Below are 13,527 nucleotides of genomic sequence, written 5' to 3' on the forward strand. Positions count from 1 at the left end.
TGTTTTGAGGCAGGGTCTCACTATGTAGTTGAGACTGACCTGAAACTCACTATGTAGCCCAGGCTGGTCTCAAACTCACAGCGATCCTCCTGCCTCAGCCTCCCCGAGTTCTGGCATTACAGGCGTGCGCCACCACGCCCAGCTACCCCTCTATTCTTAATAAACTAAAGCAAAGCACCCTTGGGAAGCTTTCTTGGTCTTAAAGGCTGAGGCAGGAGGACAGCCCCGCTTCCTAGGAGGGGAGGCCAAGTGAGGGTGCATAGGGACAGAGTGAGGTCACAGAAGCCGCTGTTCAGAGGCAAAAGCAGGGTTCTGTCACTCACTGAGGACCAAGGCCGCAGGGGACAGGGCAGCACTGAGCAAGGTGGACATAGGAAGCTGGCCCTGCAGCTGTCTGTGTGCACTGTCCAGTCCACAGGCCTCACGTCCACACAAATGGCAACACATACAGTTGGGAACACTAGTTAATTTCAATGAGCTGAAACTTTTTCTAACATAACTTCTGACCTTCTTAGAAGAAAAAGAAGGCAGCCAAGCAGCCCTGGGTGCTGTGCCACCTGCCTGCTGGGTCCCTGTCACACAGCTCCCAAGCCTGCTTTCCTGGGCTGGTATAAGAGTTAAATGAGATAATACCAGCTGGGCCTGCAACACCATGTTCAGGGACATCAGAGCTGCTCCTCCTGCCCCGCCACCTCTTGTGGGTGCACAGTTCCACTCACATCACCACCACAGCGGTGCTCTTGAGCTAGGAGGAGGAGGCCCTGAACGCCAACTGTCCCCGAGCAGCTGTGCTTGGAGATCTACTGCTTATGCCTCTTCGTTCCTCCCTTCCTGTCAGGTCTGGGCTGTCCCTTCTCACTGTCCTCAGGTCCCTCTCCTCACTCTAAATCTGCTGCTCTAAATCTGTGCTGGGCTCAAGAAGCAGGGCACCTGTCATCCATCTGTGTAGAGCAAGAGCCCGCAAGTGCTGAGGGAACAGGTGACGGGCTCCCCAGGCCCAGGCGGACGGGACTCAGCCACATCATCCACGGGTACCTGGAGATGCTGCCATAGCTCCCTCCTGGAGTCCCGGCTTTGGGGGAGCTGGGCCTGCAGCACTAGGGGTCTGTGCTGGGGTGCTAGTCTGAGTCCACCTTGAGGCAGGACCGTCTGCTGACCCCCAACCTCCAGCACTCAGCCTGGTGCCTGTGTACAGATGGAGCCCAAGAAGCGGCCGTGCAGAGATCCAGGGAACACACTGGGCTTCCTGCTTCTTTGGTCACCCTGGTTTTCATCTTCCCCACCGGAGGTGGACACATGATATCCGGCCCAAGGGTACCAGAAGAGCCTTCTTGAGACAGGCATCCCGAGTGCATGTTCTTCAGGCCCATCAGCCACTCTGGTTCTTAAGAAATGTAAACGTGATGGGAAGATTTAAAACAAAATCCCGTATCCTCTTTTTAGGAGGTTTCCTTTGGGCTGTTCCTTTCCCGCACAAGAGTAAGTTCCCGTGATGGCACTCACATTGTCAAAGCAGGTAAAAGCTGGGCTAAGGCTTCCCCTTTGGTGGCTTTACTTAAAAATCACAGCCCCACAGGTCTGGGACCAGAGATGCAAAGTGACCTGCCTAAGGACACACAGCTGATAGCGCTGAAACTGAAGTGCAGCTCTGAGTGTTGGCAAATTGAGACCAGACCAAGTGTGTGCTGGAGCCCACATGAACATCTTGGCACAGGGCTATGCACAGGCCTGGCCCGTGCTAGCATCTGCCCTCCCGTTGGGTGGCAGCTCCAAGCTCAAAGCACAGCAACATTCTGCATTGAGGTAGCAAAGCCTCCATTCACGGCCCATGACAAGGACAGAAAGGTGCTCTTGGGGTCTCTCCTCTATCACTGCCACCTTGGTCCAGGTGAAGACACTGAGCAGACTTCCCACAGGGCCTCTCTGTCCTAACCAGATGGGACTGTGCATCCTTGGGGACGCGTCCCAGCTGAGGGTCCCATGTGGGGATGTGACCCTTGATGAAAACTAACAAAGACACCAAAAGAAACCCCACCTCAGAGCACCTTCTTCTAACAGCAGCAGAGGGGCAGGGTGAGAGGCAGGGAGATGGGAGGTGGGACAGAGTCCCACACTGTGTGGAAGGCAGTCAGCTAAACCACAGCACAAAAGCCACCCAGAAGCCACTTCAGCACCTGCCCAAAGTGAACCCATGGCCGTGCAGGCCACTGGTTCAGTCTGAATCAGAAGGTGAGGTCTGCTGGTGTTTTTGCAAACGAGAGATGGCCTGTGCCTGGTGTGGCCTCTTCATGGTTCATTGTTATTAATTTATTTTTTCTGGAGTTATTTGTTTTCCTTATGATGAACACTGGCCCCCACCAGGCACCGGCCCTTTGGAAGGCCTGGGGGTACAAGGGGAGAAAAATCCAGCTTCTTTCTTAAAATATTCTCCAAATTGGGGTTTTGTTTTCCTCTGTAAAATGGGCCTCTCCTGGACCCTCAGTGGTAAGGAGTAAGGTTTTAGGAGTCTGGGGGTAAAAATCCTTAAATCTGAATTTTCTGTATGTTCAGTGCTCTCATGCTCCCCCGAGTAAAATCTGGAAAGACCTCGTGTTGTTCCTAATGGACTCACCAGGTGCTCAACAAGCCATAGAGCCCGTTAGTGCCATCGCCACCCCATGCTACCTTCACACACTTGGGACGCTAAAAGAGCCCGACATTTGCTGAGGGATTGCCCTACTCAGGCACCAGACAAAGGGTATTTGCATACTGAACGTCCATGTGGATCTGGGGAGATGGGGACATTACTGTCCCTGTCCTACAGCTGAGGCCCAGAGAGAGCACAAAACATGCCCAACCTCAGGGCTATATGGCAGAGCAGGACTCAGCCTGGGGCCGCTGACTCCTGAGTGCCAAGCTCACCCAGAGCCTCTGGAAACCTCAGCCTTGGCCATGGCTGTTCCTGTCCCTTTCAGCCTCTGCATCTCTGCTGGAGTGAGATGCCAGAAGGGAGGTGGGACACCCTAGGCTGAGTCTCCAGCAGAGAGCAGAGGGACACTCCACCCTGGTATGCACCTGCAGTCTGAGGCCACCTTGGTCCCCTGGCTGCTGTGCTCATACTGGTGACCTTAGTCAGCAGACCGTATGGTAAACTGGGAGTCAGTTGAGACCCCCCAAAGCCCCTTCTGTTTCCAACCCACAGCACTCCCCAGTTTTGCCTCGACTACCTTGAAGGTAGGCAACTGAACTTGTTTCTGACAAGACTTATATTAGGACCATTCCATTTCACCTTGTTGGATCTCATCAAATGTTGCAGCCTATTCTGGATTTTCATACTCTAGCTCTGCCATCTGACATAGTTCACAACCTCTACAATTTCTGTAAGCTGGCTATTTATAACCCCTTCTAGGTAACTGACACAAAGGTGAAATGGAACAGAGATCCGTGGTCCATCACTGGAGACTACACCCAGAATAATGTCAGGGTAAGAGGAGGTTAGTGGGTAGACAATGACTCCCATAACTGGGCTCTAATTCTGTTGTGTGTTCGCCTGACTGGGTAGAGGAGGGGAGACGGAGCATCAGAATGTTAACAGACTTCATTCCTAGGTCAGCGCTGTTCCTATATTACTAAGTTAGGTCAGGAAGAAAAGCTCATTGTTTAAGATCAGGAATTGGATGACCAGGATTGAGCCTTGGCTTGGCCATAACATAGCTGAGGGTCTTTGGGTAAGTCCCTTTGCCTCTCTTTGCTTCTGTTTTCTTATCTATGAAATGGGCTGGGTGTGGTAGCACACACCTATAATCCCAGCACTTGGGAGACTGAGGCAGGAGGATCGCTGTGAGTTCGAGACCAGCCTGGGCTACATAGTGAGTTCCAGGTCACTCTCAACTACACAGTGAGACCCCGTCTCAAAAACAAACAAACAAACAAACAAAAAAAAGTGAGCTCTTCTTATCTAATCATAGTTCCCTCACAGGATTGTCCAAAAGATTAAATGAGAAATTAAAATGTACTTTGTCACTTGTCATGCACCAGATAACTGTAAGGACACACGTTAGATAATGAAGAGTTAATAGTTTGTCCTAAATTTCAGACTCTGTATCCTGCATACAGGCCAGGGGGACTGATGGCTTCCACCTCACCTGATGCCTGGCATCTCTGCAAACTGTGGGGCCGAGCGTGCTTAGCTATGGCTACCAGGGCTTCACTGGTGGTCACTGTGGGCATGAAGATTGAGTTCTGGCTCCCCTGTGGTAGCTTCCTGAACAGAGGAAGCAGGGAGAGGAAGGCTTTCCCCCCAAAGCCCAGGCTTCAGGTCTGGCAGGACAAGGGAGAGAGGAGGAGCTTGGTGAATCAGACATAAACAACACCTGTGTTACTTACACAGCAAAACACTTTTGCCGCCATGTTCTGGTCAAATTGGCCAAGGATGATCCTCACATCGTTCCCCTGTGGAAAGAAGGACATGGAGGTGAAGGTGGGTGATGTCACACACTCCCTGGGGCTCAAGGCCAGGGGAAAAGAACACTCCGGGACGTGGCTTCCAGCCACAGGCTCCGCCTGGCCTGCATGCACAGCACCTCACCCCATCAGGCCACTCTGCCACTCTAAGGGGTTCCAGGGGTCCCACAGCTTTCCTTGCTGGTCTGGAGGGGAGCCTGGGGCAGGACTGCACCAACTGGAGGCCAAGAGGGGGAGCCGCAGGGTCCTGAAATCTCCCATGCTCTCTTCCAGCCAGGATGGGCAAACCCCAATGGGCCCTGAGACATCATCTAATCCTTACTTTCCATTCAGGGAAGCTGAGGCTAGGAGGGGAAAGGCCTTTCCAAGGGAGTTGGTAGCAAAGACAAACCCCACACACTCCCCCTCACAGCGTTCTAGATCTATCTTCTTGATAGTCAATCCCTAAAGACATTCTCGGAGCCTACAAAGCTTTCCATGTAAGAGTCTTCTCAGCTCCACCAAGCCTCAGGTGGGTGCCTCCGTTTCCCACCTCAGCCTCGATCTCCTTGGCTGAAATGTGGGATAAGAGTGGCATCTACTTTATGGATTGCTGGGAGGACTCTGAGAAAATCCTTGTGAAGTGCTTAACATAGTGCCTGGCGCACAGTAAATACCAAGTAAGAGCTAGCTAGTCTTTAGTATTTTATAAATTTCCCTGGCCCAATCTCTAAGGACTATTTATGTTTGAAAGCTTTCTACATGGGATTATGCTCACTATCTCAGTGTGTTTAATAGGTGAATACTGTACAACAGCCCCTGTAACTCTTTCAGTCATTCAACAAACATTTACTAAGCATCTGCCTGGGGCTCCCTCCTAGGTCAGGTAATGGGCCTCTCTCTGGTCACCTTCTAGAGGACTGGACACAGCCTGTTTCACAGAGAAAACAGGCCCCAGCGGGACACACTGGTCAGTCACTAGGAGGCCAGCAGGGCCCTGACCGACACCTGCTCCTACACAGTGGCCTCCTGGCCTCTGCATAGGGACCCAGCCTCATAGGAGGCACTCCCTTCCTGCTGTTCTTCATCCCCTCTAGCAGACCTCAGGCCCTTTGATGCACGAAAAAGAGAAACACGCCTTTAAAGATCAGTTTTTAGCATCTTTCAAAATTGGAAAGTGCTGACTGGGAGGCCATTTTACTCATCATGTACTTTAGCAGAATAAAAAGGGCTGGATTCTAAAATCATCCTCCACTTGCAAGCAAGAATGGAAAGAGGAGGAAAAAACTTGCTCTGAAAGGACTTTAAAGGATCGTTAAGAGAGCAGTTGAAGGAAAGCAAGCCTTTGTCATCACCACGTCTTCAATGCTATAAAAAGTTCTGAGCTGCTTCCGTTCCACGGATAGGCTCCGAGGCACTCTCTGGAGTCTTTCTGCTCGTTGGCTGAAATCTTTTAGCATTGCTTGCCACTAACGTATCCACCCATCTGTCCATCTGTTCATCTATCTGTCCATCTGTCCGTTCATCCCAGCAGGTGTCCCACTGGCTTCCCCCGACACCTCCCTGGTCACACCCGCTCAGACACCTCCACGTCAACTCCTGATCTTTCTGCCTCTCCTTCAATGCCACTGCCATGTCTTGGCTCTTGGTGCTCCTGTTGTGCTCTGGGCAGCCCCATTCAGGACCCAGCCACAACTGTTGTGTGTGTGCTGTGGATTGTCAAACTTCTTTCCCCAACCCAGACCTGCCTCCAGCTGCCCGCCGGACATGTAGTGGGATTCTCCCAGCACTGCCAGCGTGACAGGCTCGTCACCTCTCCTCCCAAGCCTCTCCTCCTCCTGCTTTTAGTCTCTAGGAAGGGTACCATCAGCCTCCCACTCACCCACTTGGAAACTTGGGAGTCTTCTTAGACTCATTCTTCTCCCTCACTTCCCACATCCGAGCTCTTCCCAGAGCCTGTTGCTTCCATCTGCTCACTGGCTCTCAGTCAGCCCCATCCCTCCAGCTCTGCTTTAGCCACCATCCTTGCTTCCTTGGTGAACAGCTGGATCTCCACCTCTAATCCTGCCCCCTGCCTCCTGGCCTCCATACAGGGGATGAAAGGGCCACACTAAGGTCCAGATCTGACAGAGGAAAATCTGTCCATGGATCCTGAGGTTGACAGATCAGATTCTGAGCTCCCTAGTGGAACATGTGAGATTCTTTACCAACTGACTCACTTCTCCATGACATTTCTCACAACTTCTCTGTGGCAGTAAGGATGTTTCCCAAAACATGCTTGTAATTCATTCATGCATGCATTCATTCACTTGTAATCCCAGTCTGCCCCTTTCTGAAAGCTCATCCATCCAGAGAACCCTTTTCTCCCTCTTGGTCTGCACAGCTGCTACTCACCTCTCCTGCTCCAGCTCAGGCCCCCTACTCTGAGAGGCCAGCTCTGTCCATTTCCTGTGTGAGCCGGGGGCACCCTGCAGTCCTCTCCCTTCAGGCACAAGTCCACTTATTTTTCCGTCCCTCCCTCCAGGACTGAAGGGAATGTGCTTCATTCCAGAACAGGGCACGACACACATGTGGGTGAGTACGCACTGCCTGCAGGATGTGGTGGCTGGACACTGTGTGAGCACAAGCATCACACTGGCTGCTCAGCAGCCATAGGCTTTACCATCACTGCAATGATCACAGCTGATGCTAGTTCTAGGGCCTGGCACGCACTGTGTTCACCCTGTCCTTTTCTCAAATAGACCAAAGGACCCACATCTTCATGGCTGACAGACAACCACCTCTGCCAGTTGTGGACTGTTTAGTACTCCACTGCCATGACAACCAGGCTGCATTCCCAGGCTGTTAGGTATGGGTGTAGCTCAAGGGATCACCTTTATCTTCCTAGCTATACAGTCCCTTCCTAAAGAGGCCAATGGCTCTCCTCAAGGCTGCACATCCCCCCAGGGACAGAGCTATCACTTTGGGGCCCGACTCTCACAGGGCCCTGGAGAATGTTCCTACTGGAGCCAGGTGGTACCTGAGGCAGGAAGCCGTCCATACCCATTCTGCTTCTGGAGGGCAAGTGGGCAGGGCTGCCCAGCCTGGGACAGAAGGGAGAAGCCGCTCCCAGTGAGAGCAGATAGTCTGCAGGGCTTCACAGATCCAATATGCACACCCCAGGCCTGAGGAGGTGTCCCAAGGGCATGACAAACATGAGAATTTCTGGTTCTTCATTGTAGCAGCATCTTAGTAACAGAGTCAGGAGTGCAGGGATAGGATTTGGAGGATTCTGACAATTTGTACACACATGCGCACGCCCTCACCAAAGTTCTAGAATCACACTTTTCAATCCTGCATAAGGTGAAAGTCTGGAGAGTGGAATTAGAAATTTGGGGTTGGCAGTGGCCTCCTGCCTCCTGGCCAAGACTCCCAGTTCCTTGTCAGCGGAATGAGTTCACTCTCCCAGGCTCAAAAGGGCCGGGACCATTTAAGGAGTACTGAGCGGTGGAGAGGGAGAGCCTGAGGATGAGAGTGACGGAGGGGAGCTGTGATGTCACAGAGCATGGGGACACCAGGATGCGGGCGGGCTCTGTAAAATCTTCCTGCCCTTTAGTGGACTCACTCTTCGCGGGCTGCCTGGATGAAAGTAGCTGGCCTCGAGGTAGGACAAATGACAGCTTCTTCCCAGACGGCTGGCTTGTAAACCATACAGGGTGATCTATGTTTACACCTGGATGGGGCCAGTACCACAGGGAGGGACAAATAGCAGTGGGGAGTGCCCTGGTTTCGTGTGTGTCTGTACCCCAGAGACCCCCGTGAAGCGGAATGAAACTGGTTCTCAAGCAAGGCAGCACCGGTGGTCTGGCTGGGTTTCCCCTCCCGCTTTAACCTGCTTCCCTCTCTTCTCTTGTGGTCTCCTCCTCCACAGATCACTTCCGCAAGAACCCCAGGCTCTGCTTCCAGGGACTCAACCTAAGACTTGGTTGTGGAGGCAGGAAGTGGTGGTGCCAGGCCTGACACCGCAGGTTGTGCAGCCCAAGAGCCTCAGGCCTTGATTCCTCCCCCTGCCTACTGCTCCCGAGGCTGAGAAAGCTCCTCACGTGTCCTGAGCTGCCTGAGCTCAGTCTCCAATCTCCAGCATCAACTCATGCTGAAAAGTCATGAAGATTTTCAAGCAAAAGGATGTGAGGGGCACCTGGGATCCTGAGGCATGGAAACAGCAGTAGCATTTCCAAGAGCAGGATATTAGGAGACAAGAAAGATCCAGCCTTGTCCACTGACCTCTGCTGAAGGAATGACCTTCAAGGAAGGTCAAGGTTTTCCCAGATACTTGGTTCACCTGGAGTCTCAGCCCACACTCATTGCATTTTAGTTTCTCAGGGACCTCACCTCATACCCCACTGGCTTGCTGAAAACAACACCATACTATGTATGAGGCTGTAGAAAAGGGTTAAGGAACATGGAGATACCTCAAAGAACTAGAATTAGAGGTTCCATTTCATCCAGCCTTCCCTCTACTGGGTATCTTTCCAAAAGAATTAAAAGAATCAAATCACAGTGATATATGCACACCCATGTTTATAGTGGCTCAGTTTGTCTTAGGTAAAATTTGGAAACAGCCCAGTTGCCCATCAGTTGGAGACTGGATAAAGAAGATGTGGCTTTTCTATAAAATGGAATACTACTCAGCCATAAAGATGAGAAACTAGAGTCATTCGTAGGAAAATGGATGCATATTGAGGTCATACTCTTAAGGGAAACTAATAAGACACACGTGTGAATAATGAATCGTTTCTCTGGTGTGAAAAACTAAAAGTGTAAATAAGATCCAAATTGTATAACTGATAATGTGAAATAGGAAGCAAAGGGCTAAAGGTGTAGGGGAAGTGGGAAGGGTAGGAAAAGGAAAAAATGGAAACAAAGTCTTTCTAAATAGGGGAGGGTGGAAGTGGGTGAAGGCAGGGCAGCGGTACAGAAAAAATGAGAACCAAGACCTGTCATGTAAAAGTACAAGATCCCAAATGATGAATGTAACTGCACTGCATACTTGAAAAGTACCAATAAACTCAGTAAAAACGAAAAAGAAAAAGGAAGGGGATGAGGTGCTCTGGGCACAAAGGCAGCCAAGCTGCTAGAGGCTGACATGATGCGGGCTTGGAGGTAGCCTGACCCCAGGCATAGGCACTGTCAGAACGTGTCAGAAGCCAGGCCAGCCCTCTCCCATGCTGCACCTGTGGACCTGGGTAGACCTGGAGGGTAGCCTAGAATGTTCTCCTAAGTCCTCTTGGCTCTGGCAGGCTGATTCTACTCAAAATGAATACTTTCCCTTGTTTAACAAAAATTAGTCTTCTGAGACATTTTCCTCCTCTCCACCAGAAACATCCCTAAAGGCACAGAAGCCGGAAACATGTACTCATGTTCCAGGAAGGGCATGAAGAAGGAGTATCCCACGGCAGCCCACTGGCAAAGCATGGCATTTCTTTAAAGTTTATTATTGTATCTTGAAAATTCATGTATATTTAGCATTCCAATAATATATCTGTCTTAAGATTAAAATAATACTTTTTCTTCTCTGTGTTTCTGAGCAAAGCTGGCCCACTGGGACAAGGCGCCATGTTTATTCTGCAGCTTTGTGTCCCCTCAGGCTTCCTGCTTTTGGAGACCAGCATGGACTCCTGGTGGAGGTGAGGTGACAAATGCCATTAGGGCTCTACTCTCTGACTGAAGAAGGGGATGATTTTTACCAGGATTTTTCTGGCTACCAGTGGTGAGGAGAGAGGTACAGTTCTCACTAGGACTCCCCCAGGAAGCAGAGGTGATGTCTGTCCACTGCAAGGCATTTGTTGGTCATCTTCCTGCGATGGGCAGAATGATGGCTTTCCATGATGTCTACATCCTTGTTTCCAGAATGACTGGGTGGTGTCATACAGTGGGAGTTGGGGAGAATAATACGGGTTGTAGGTAGAATTAAGGGAGCCAACCTTAGAATAGGGAGGTTTTCTTGGATTCTCCAAGGGGCAAAGGTCTTTAAAAGTAGGAGCGTCAGAGACAGAGTGACACAATGTGAGAAGGACTCTATTGACTGCTGGTGGTTTGAAGACAGAGCAAGACGTTCCTAGTAAGGAGCACAGGCAGCCTCCGGAAGCTGGAACAGGTTAGAGAATGGATCTGTCCCATAGCCTCCAGAAGAAACCAGCTCTGCTGGCACCTCAATTTTAGTCTGCTGAGACCCACGTAGGCATCCATGTGGGACTTGTGGTTTCCAGGACAATGAGACCCCTCTGTGTTGTTCGCAGCCATCAGGTTTGATACAGCAGCCACAAGAAACAAAGGCACTTCCCTCCTGACAGATCCTGACCCTGGGTTGATTCTGCTCCCCTTGCCTCTCTGTTGAGTCCCAGGACCCTCTCTGTCATTGCTGACCAGCCTGGGGGATTTTATAGTCAAAGTTGTCCCCTTATCAGGCCATTTCAGACGTGAGCATGCTCACTGATATTAGTGGAGAATTGAGCTATTTTTTGTGAATCATTCAAGAAGCAGGCTCATGTGCTTCTGAGTGGCAGGGGCAGTTCCTTCTCTTCCCTTTTCTTTTTAGAGCAGAAAGTCTAGCTCTGACGACTTACTGGAGCACAGACAAGGCACAGATGCTAAAAACAAACACAAGAGTTTTCTGTTTAACCTGGGTCTCTGTCAGCCAGTCTATAGCTACACTGCTGGGCAGTGATTTCAGCCCACTCACTTTTCAGCTGTGTGGTCCTGAGCTTCAGTTTCTCTGCTTCTAAAATGGGGAAGGTAATAGCATCTACCTTTAGAGAAAATGGTGGTACGTATTTTCTATAAAGAACCAGGTAGTAAATAATTTTTGTTTCACAAGTCAGAGTTTCTCTCACAATTACTCACTTCTGCTACTGTAGCACTAAAGCAGCCCAAAGCAATGAAGTAAATAAATGTGTTGCAATAAAACTTTATTTATAAAACCAGATGGTGGGCCAGATTTGACCCATGGGCCACAGTATGTGGACCACTATTATCGAGTCATTGTGAGGATTAAATGAATTAATAAATCTTTGGGCACAAAGCAAACGCTAAAGTGTGTTGTTTATTGGTGTTGAAGTAGAGGAGTAAGGTTAGGCCAGAACCAGCTGCAGTAAATGAAAAAGAGAAAACACACTGCACACTCACAGAATGACTGCAGGGAAGCAAGGCCCTCACTCTCCTGGGAAATCTCCCTGCAAAATGTGGGTTCTGTGGGCCCAGAGAGCCTATACATATTGCTCACAATTTCCCAGCTCTGCTTTATACCCCAAAGTATGGGTTTTATTAGGCCCTTTGATATTATTTTAATGTTCATTTAAAGATAAGGAATTCTGTGACTCTTTTCTCCTTACATTCCATAATTTTTTGATTCAGTGTTTTCTCTATTCCAGTGTTTCTCAAATTTCCAACATAATCTCAACCATCTGTGAGAGCTCAGTTCTCTGCACATGGGGACCATCACACAGACCTGCTCAGTGAAAGTCCCAATGCCCTTTCCACAGAGTAGGACACTGAGGCAGGGACAAAAGTTGAAACTAGGATCTGCTTGATTCAGATTTCCTGTACTGAGGTTCTGTTTGTGATAACAAAGTTCTGGGAGAGAATCATAGAAAGTCTGCACGACACTGAGAATGCAGTTAATGCCACTGAATCAAATGCTTAAAAATGGTAAATTTTATCATGTGTATTTTAGTATAATAAAAAAAATGGTAAAACGAGAGTAGAACTTTTGTGTTTTCTGAGTTTGGGGCAAAACAAACACAAAACAAAAAGGAGAGCAGGTAAGCAACTCCTCCATAAGGAGGGATGTGGTTACTAAAGGAGGGCGAGGTGGGCTATGGCTGGGAGTAGGCAGATGGAAGGGCGTCTGGGATGTCTGACAAAGCCTCTTGACATATGTGATGTCCTTGTCATCATTAAAGCATTAATTTGATGAGTGTAGGTTTTGAGTCTGTGTTTTATTTTACAAGATCCCCCCCCAAAAAAAATTCTTGCTCTTTCCATGAAAGTCTTTGGCCTCCATCGCTCCTAGACTGAACCGGGACAACTGTCCTTCACAGCTGCATTCCAGAAGGCAGGCTCTTGAGTGTCCACAGTTGACATGATACACCCACCAACTCCGCCAGACCATGCAAACACGGCTCAGGAGCTGGGAGCTTCTTGCAGAGAAGGAGCCGCTGACGTGGACAGAGGGAAGTCCGTATCCATAGCTGTCTACAAGCCCAGTGCTGGCCTCTTCATGGGGGTTCCCAAGCCTTCCTGACAGCAGGCATTATAGCTCTTTGTGCAGGACAAGCCTTGAATAAACTTAGAAGACCGCTGGGCTTCACTGCACAGAGATAGTGCTGTTTCCTGATTTTCTTGGATGCAATCTTTGATAGGTTTCTGCCACATCAGCCTTACTAAGTTTATTATTCAGCTCTTCTCTGCTCTTATTTTTGCCTGGGTGATCCGTCCAAGACTGAGACAGGAATGCTATGTCTCCCAACACTATTCTGCCAATTCCCCTTTGTATTTCCAACAGGCTTTTCTTCATTTATTTCAGTGAGATATAATTTGAAGCAATAATAGTCCATCAGCCCATTATTCTCACAGCAATTTGTACACTTATGTACAGAAAACGATTCCTTATTCTGTTGACTGCCTGTACCCTGAATTCTCTGTGGTTTGATATGGACAGTAAGATTCTTTATGCACCGTGGCTGCTTAGTAGACCTTTGCCCCATCATTCACCTTTAACCTTCCTGTACCACGTTGTCTTTTGCAAACAGTCCTTCAAAACACAAACGGAGTTTGACCCATTTGAATTTCTGATCAAAATCATTATATTTCATCTACAATGATCTGGCTGGAGCTTTCTGGCTTTCATGTTTGTTTTATTTATTTATTTTTTTGGATACATGGCTAGGTTTTTAGTATATGTGCTGCCGAAGCAAGCACTACCTGGCTAGGTTTTTATTTGCTGTAATATTCCATGTTTCAGCAGCTTCAGGTTCTGTTTCCTTAATAGTATATTTACCATTGAGTTATTCAATGTACTTCTATTTCTGTAATTATGAAACTAATGAGCAAAATGCCCTCTTTTGT

The 13,527-nt window shown here is 49.2% G+C and overlaps 1 protein-coding gene across 1 annotated transcript in view; it reads right to left on the reverse strand.

The window, feature by feature from the left end:
- The window catches only part of Gabbr2 (gamma-aminobutyric acid type B receptor subunit 2), a 364,313-nt gene that overhangs the window by 165,499 nt on the left and 185,287 nt on the right, over positions 1–13,527 (reverse strand). The window contains exon 5 of the mRNA XM_010614387.3: positions 4,366–4,431. Within this exon, the coding sequence (XP_010612689.1) occupies positions 4,366–4,431 (66 nt within the window). The remainder of the gene's footprint in view (positions 1–4,365; positions 4,432–13,527) is intronic.

The sequence above is a fragment of the Fukomys damarensis genome, unplaced genomic scaffold, assembly GCF_012274545.1.
Source record: "Fukomys damarensis isolate Sample0158 unplaced genomic scaffold, DMR_v1.0_HiC HiC_scaffold_36, whole genome shotgun sequence".
Classification (NCBI taxonomy): Eukaryota; Metazoa; Chordata; class Mammalia; order Rodentia; family Bathyergidae; genus Fukomys; species Fukomys damarensis.